Here is a 6,244-nt window from a genome sequence, read left to right on the forward strand (position 1 = left end):
TTAAATCTCATGCAGAACAAGCAGATCCAACATAACCCCACCCCAAGAAGTATCAAAGATCAAGCATGATTTTTTTCAGACACCGACGAGACAGCTAAATGGTGGGAAGACTCCAAACCCAGATTTCAAGTGTTTTTTTGCCCATAAGGTTTTGCTCTCAAATTCCCCACACCAATGGATTCTCTACCTGGGAACTTCAAGCTGCAAGAAAATGGTTAGTGGTTATTTTTACTTTAAGTCTCCGCCATCAGCTTGTGCTTGGCCATGATTATAATAAAAGCCACCATAAAACTTCCCTTTGAGGAGGAAGTTTCTGCCACAGCTCTACCCCGCTGCAAAAATCTCACTGAATGCATATAAATAGAGAGCGTCCACAGTAGTCTTCACCCACCTGTTTTCCCATTCTTTAACTGCTGTCACCTCCCCAAAACAGGTAAATTAAAGACTGAATAGTCTGTTCTCTCATTCTTTCCCAGACCACCCAAAAAGACTCACTCAACTTCCTCCTTGGGGTTTTAACCCTTCCTGTGACCTGCTGAAGAAAGAAACAGAAGGGGGAATGATTGCTTGTGAGAGCTTGCTCCTTCCTCAGTAAATTTCTGCATCAGCATCGAGGAATCCACAGGCTGGGTTCAATTCTCTCTCTTACCTCAAAGCACACGTGTAAGTACGGATGTCAAAAAAAGGAAGAAGGACAGAAACTATTTTTTGGAAGCCCATATGGTTTCAAATGTCAGCTGCCATCACTGCCACCTTGACTTATGACTGCCCTTGGGTAAGTCATTGACTCCCACCACCATCTTCTAAGATTCAGAGCCAGAGACACCGGTACCTGCACCGCAGCACTAGGCTTTCCACCCCAGCTCAGAGGCTTCAAAGCTTTATGAGAAAATCAGGAAGATGCAAATGAGATTGCTCCACAGGAATCTGAGATTCCCAAGCAAACAGCGGGTTAGCAAATGCTCCTGCCAGTGCTCACATCACTGCCAAAAACAAAAAGGGACATCTTGCAAGAATGCGGGAAAGCCCTGCCTGAGAGTCAGGCTTATGCTCTTATCTGTCAGTCGAGGACCTGCAGAGTCCCAGGGGGAGTGGGCTGGATCCACTGGGTAGCCTGCAAAGAGCTTTCAAGCTTCCCTGTTAATGTGATGGATCCATGCTCCAACAGAGAAAACAACATCTGCATTGCACTCAAAACCCAAGCAATATTCATGAAGTCTGGACTTCACAGATTCCCCCCTCCCCTTTCCCATTTGATTAGCCCCCAGGACTTTCAGTTCCTAACAGCGAATTCCTCAGCTTCCCACAGAAATGTCTGCATGTGACTTCAGATACCACAACTCAAATGAAATTCACTGCCTCCAGAACAAAAGGCACTGTGCCTTTACAGAGGAGAGCTAGGAGGAACAGCATGAAAGCAAAGTACAATTTACATCTCCCTCTGAGAAATTCACTCTGAGCAGCACTCAGTCAAGGCTTAGGACCTCTGATGTGGGACTTTCAGAATCCAGTGGATCAAATCAGCAGGTGGATTAGGAAGAGGCACCTATAGTGGTATCCTATGACCAGGCAAACTAGCATCCACTCTTGAGGGGGCAACGGTTTAGTAGGAAAAGCTGCTCTATCACTGACAAATTTGCAATTGCTTTTCTAACAACTTTTCAACTGATAAAGAAACAGAGCAGATAGGACTACTGCCAAGTTCTCCAGAGACCCTTCGCACTTATTGCCTCTGTTCCCTCCTTCTGAGCTCACGTCCCTAACACTCTGCAAAAGCCCTAGGGACAAACTCACTTTTCTGGTGCCATCTTCTTGTTTTGCAGCCTCCCTATGCCAGGCTCTACCTGCTCAAGAGCATGGCAAGCAGTGACTCCATGATCCATGAGCTGAACCCTCTGAGCAGCCTATCTATCCTAAGTGCACAATAGGCTTATGACATTTTTCCATCTACAGAAGGGATCTGGGCAGGAACCTTTGTACCCTTCCCTTCGAAAAGCCCCATTGACACGACACAACACTCAGCAAAAACCACAAAGCAGAGTAAGCACTGTCATCTCCCCTGGCAACCCCAACCAACTGTACAGCCCTACCTCAATTCCCCCTTTACTATTCATTCAGACACTTTGCGCTCTCCTCCTACCCTATGAAAAAGGCAGGAAAGCAGACACAGATTATGAAAAAGAAAACTTGGGTGGCTGGAGTTCGAGACTGAGCAGCAGTGGAGTTATGACACATCAAATGAGTCCTGGTAACTGGACATGTTTGTATTAGCAGCTCAGTAGCCGTAGTGATTTCAGAGGTTAGCACACTGTGCAATCTGTCCTGCCTTGCTGTTGGAGATTATTACATCCTTAGCTAGTGCAAGAGAGGGAGCGTGTGCCAGGCTTTTCACTCACAGTCTAGTTGATGAACCATCGACAGTCTGCACTCAACCTCAGGGCATGAGCTGCAGGGGTGAGGAACTGGCAAGATTTCACTTCTTAACCTGCCAGATCTAAATCCATCACAGCCTCTGGGTCACAGCCACTAGCCTGCAGCAAAAGAGAAGTAAAGCACTATAGTTTTAACAGCTCTGGAAAACATGTAAGTGGAGTAGCAGCTTGTCTTTGCAATGGGCTGAGTCTGCATACAATCTGCAGCCACAGGACTTTACCCAGGAGGCTGTGACTAGTGACTAAGGAAATATCACTGCAAGTCTCACAGTGCCAGCTCTGTATCCGAAGACCATCAAAAACTTGCCTTCACAAAGTATCTGGCATCTGAGCTGTTCACAGCAGGGTCTGCAATCACTGTCCTCTTGCAAGTCATTCTTCTAGACAAATATTGACATTGTCTTACTGGTGGAGAAACTCAGGCCCCAGGAAGTTAAGGAGACTGGTCACTGCTATGGCAGATCAGGAATGGAGCTCAAAGACTTCCCGTGTAATCATTTGACAACTGCACCTACACAGCCCATCTTGGAGGGCTGACTCCATTAGAGGCATCTTCACCTCACCTCATTTACAGAAGTGCATCTCTTCTCTCATTAACTAGCTGGACTAACCCTTTGGGATGATGTTTTCAGCACGGAACCCATGCTTAGGTCTGTTAATGGTCTAAAACTGGAAGATGGAGAAGAATATGAATGCAAGGCAGGGGGAGGAGGAGAGGCAGTGTCTAACAAGTCCATGTGCTAAAAGTCCTGCTTGCTTTGATTTTGAGCTGGCTTCAAAAACCGGAGCCATTCAGTGCATAGAGACAGGTACATGTCAGGAAGGTCTTGCAGCCTAAGTGCTGTGCACTTCAGTTTAGGCAAAGACAGCTCACATGGAGAGAAACTGGATTAGAGAGCCAGAACACACAGTCTGTTAGGACAGACTGAAAGAGCCAGTCACACAGTCTACAGAAAAGACAACTGAGACACGAGAAACACAGGAACAAACAGTGCTCACAGGTGAAAAGGGCTGCAGCAAAGCAGAAGGCACAGTACTATCAATCACACCCATACAGATTGGGTGAGAAAGGCAGACTTAAAATGCAGTATTGGAGCCTCAGGTTAGACAATAGGAAAGTCAAAATGATGTTGGACTAGGCTGCCTGGGAGCATCCACAGATGTTTGCCAGCACTGCTGCAAATACCAGCCTGGTCCTGGGCTCAAGAAAAGGACTGTGACCTCCAGAGGTCTTGTTCACTCCTTCCTTTCTGTTGGAAAGACATTGGAAAAGTATTAGAGACAAACGCCAATAAGTCAGAATATAAAGCTAATTTTTCCAGTTCATCCTGACTGAATTGAATTGACAGGAATAATACACAAAATGTTTATTTGCCAGCCATGAGAGGAAGTGAGGATGTACAATGAAGGGAGGCTGCTGTTGGTGGTCCAGGCTCTCCTCTGTGTACGTGCAGCGGTGACAGGTGGAGAGCCTGGAAGATGGGGGAACTGCAGGAGAAAGAAAGGGTCTCACAGCAATGGCAGGTTGGATTTTTTTTACTGTTTCTGCTACAGGTTCACTGTATGATGCAGGTAAGCTAATTAAAGTAAATGGTCTCTATGTGGTTCTTAAGGGAGCATTCCCCATCCTCTGCATACCTGACCTAACACACCTTGAGGCAAGCTGGCAGTGAAACTGAGCAGTCCCAAGAGCAAATGAGGTAGACTGCAAATGATGCCACACTTTCGAGGAGAAGAAGATAAGACTTTTTCAGATGGGAAGACCAAAGACATGCACCTTCAGCTCTCCAGGTCTGCATCACAGCCATATTGCTAACACCTAGCTTCACTGGAAAGGAGGAGAGATTAACTCATTACCACTTAAGAAGTAGACACAAAGATGGTAAAAGCGTGTTTGGGTGGGCTGGGTCTCAAACTGAATAAAAATATACATGCATCAAATGACAAATAATTTGCTGGTCGAGGAACGTTTTGTGCTAACAATACTGGAGAGAAGAGGGCTGAGATGAATTTTGGAATAAAATGTACCACTTGTAACATGGACCAGTCAAACAACTTGCAATACAAGGCAGAGGGGCTCTGATAGATGCTGTCCTGACAGAGCTCGTCTACGTGATCAGGTCCAGCTACAAATACCCTGAAAACAGCTGGGAGATGGCTGATAACAAGGGAAGCGATCATCAGGTAACATGAAGGAAAAGCTAGGAGACCATCCGGGGGGCAAAGTCCCAGCTCTGCAGAGAGACCAGGAACACCACACACACAGAAACTCCTTCCTACAGTATGAAAAAAAAAAGCAGGATTTTGCACAAAGTTATCTGCAAATAGAACATGACTAACGAGATATCGATTACCAATTTCCTAGCAGAGAAGCAGCAATCCACAGAACCGAAACGCCAGCTGATGGCTGGGAGCAGCAGTGACAGTCACGTTAAAAGTGCGAGCCAAAAGTACGAGGAGAGAAAACCCGAGTAATTCCCTTCCAACTAAGATACAAGCGGTGACGGGAGCTCCCGGAGGCATCAAAACGGTTAGAAAGTGTTAGCAGGAGCTCGGAAACAACCGAGCGCGATGTAACGGCGGTCCCGGGGCAGGAGGAGCGAGAGGGACGGAGGCGAAGCCGCACCGTGCCCAGAGCGCCCGGGCACCCGCACACGGGGCCGCCCCCGGTGCCCGCGCGGCTCCAGGTGAGCCCGGCGGCGGAGCCACCTGCCGGCCCCGGCCCGGCCCCGGCCCCGGCCCCGTCCCGCCGCCCAACTTGCCGCGGAGCCCTACCGGCTTTGCAGGGGTCGCGGTACTCCGCCGGCTCCTCCGCCGGCTCCAGCTCCCGGGCGGACAGCGCGGCCCCCCGGCCGCCCGGCCCCGGGGCGGGCAGGAGGAGAAGCGACAGCAGCAGGCGGCGGAGCGGGGCTGCCCCGCGGCCCATGGCGGTGGCACGGCGCGGCGCGGCTGCCCGGGCTGCGGGCACTGCACGGCGCCAGCAGCCCCGCGCCCGCCCCTGCCGGCCGGCCCGCCGCCGCCGGCCGCTCCTGCCGCGGGCGGGCAAGGAGGGGAGGGGGGCACCGCCCGGCCCCGGCCCGGCTGGCCCCCGCCGCCGTCACTCAGGCGCCGCCGGCCAATCCCGCCCGCGCCCGGCGCTGACGCCCCGCCCACCCCATACGCCCCCCGGGGCGGGAGGGTGCCCGGGGGCTCCCCTCAGGCAGCCCGCGCTGCACCGCGCCCCCCAACGGTCGCCCCTCAGAGCCTCAACGGTCGCCCCCCGTGCCCAACGGTCGCCCCTCAGAGCGCCGGGGCAGCCCCTGCAGCTGGCAGCGAGGGCTGCGTGGGGTAAAGGCGGCTGCCCTCGGACTGAGAAGTGCCTTGCCCCGGGTGGTAGCGCCCGAAGGAAGGGTTACGCAGAGTTTCACGGCACGGTTTTAAAGGTGAGGTGTTTCCTCTGAGGAAGAGGTAGGGGAGCTGAGAAGGCTTGAGGGGAAGGCAGGACAAAGCAGCGGGAGATGCATCCAGTCCCCTCTCCTTCCTCCAGTGAAACGGCAGCAGCTTTCAGGTGCAACGGGGCCACTCTACAGCTTCTGCGAACTTGGGCGTGGGGGTGATCCATGTAGAGCAAGGCCTGGGAAAAGAACATGGCACGTGTGAGGCGTATAAAAGCCTTTGGGCAGCCTCTGCTCGGAGCAGAGGTCACGGTCACCGGCTGCAGCAGGAGGTACCTGTCACGGCATGCTCTGGCCTCCCCTGTCCTGCCGCCACACAGCAGGTGCGGTGTCAGCACCGGTGCTGCGCCAGTGAGCAGGGAGCACTGACACGTCTAC

At 51.8% G+C, this 6,244-nt stretch overlaps 1 protein-coding gene across 13 annotated transcripts in view; it reads right to left on the reverse strand.

Moving 5' to 3' along the window:
* Positions 1 to 5,449, reverse strand: part of TLL2 (tolloid like 2) — a 93,244-nt gene extending 87,795 nt beyond the window's left edge. For all 13 annotated transcript variants that reach the window (XM_080598165.1, XM_080598166.1, XM_080598156.1 and 10 more), the window contains exon 1: positions 5,208 to 5,449. In XM_080598165.1, the coding sequence (XP_080454291.1) occupies positions 5,208 to 5,358 (151 nt within the window). In that variant the 5' untranslated portion in view covers positions 5,359 to 5,449. The remainder of the gene's footprint in view (positions 1 to 5,207) is intronic.
* Between the last annotated feature and the right edge of the window lie 795 nt (positions 5,450 to 6,244).

The sequence above is a fragment of the Anser brachyrhynchus genome (genome assembly GCF_964034855.1).
Source record: "Anser brachyrhynchus genome assembly, chromosome: 6".
NCBI classification, from domain to species: Eukaryota; Metazoa; Chordata; class Aves; order Anseriformes; family Anatidae; genus Anser; species Anser brachyrhynchus.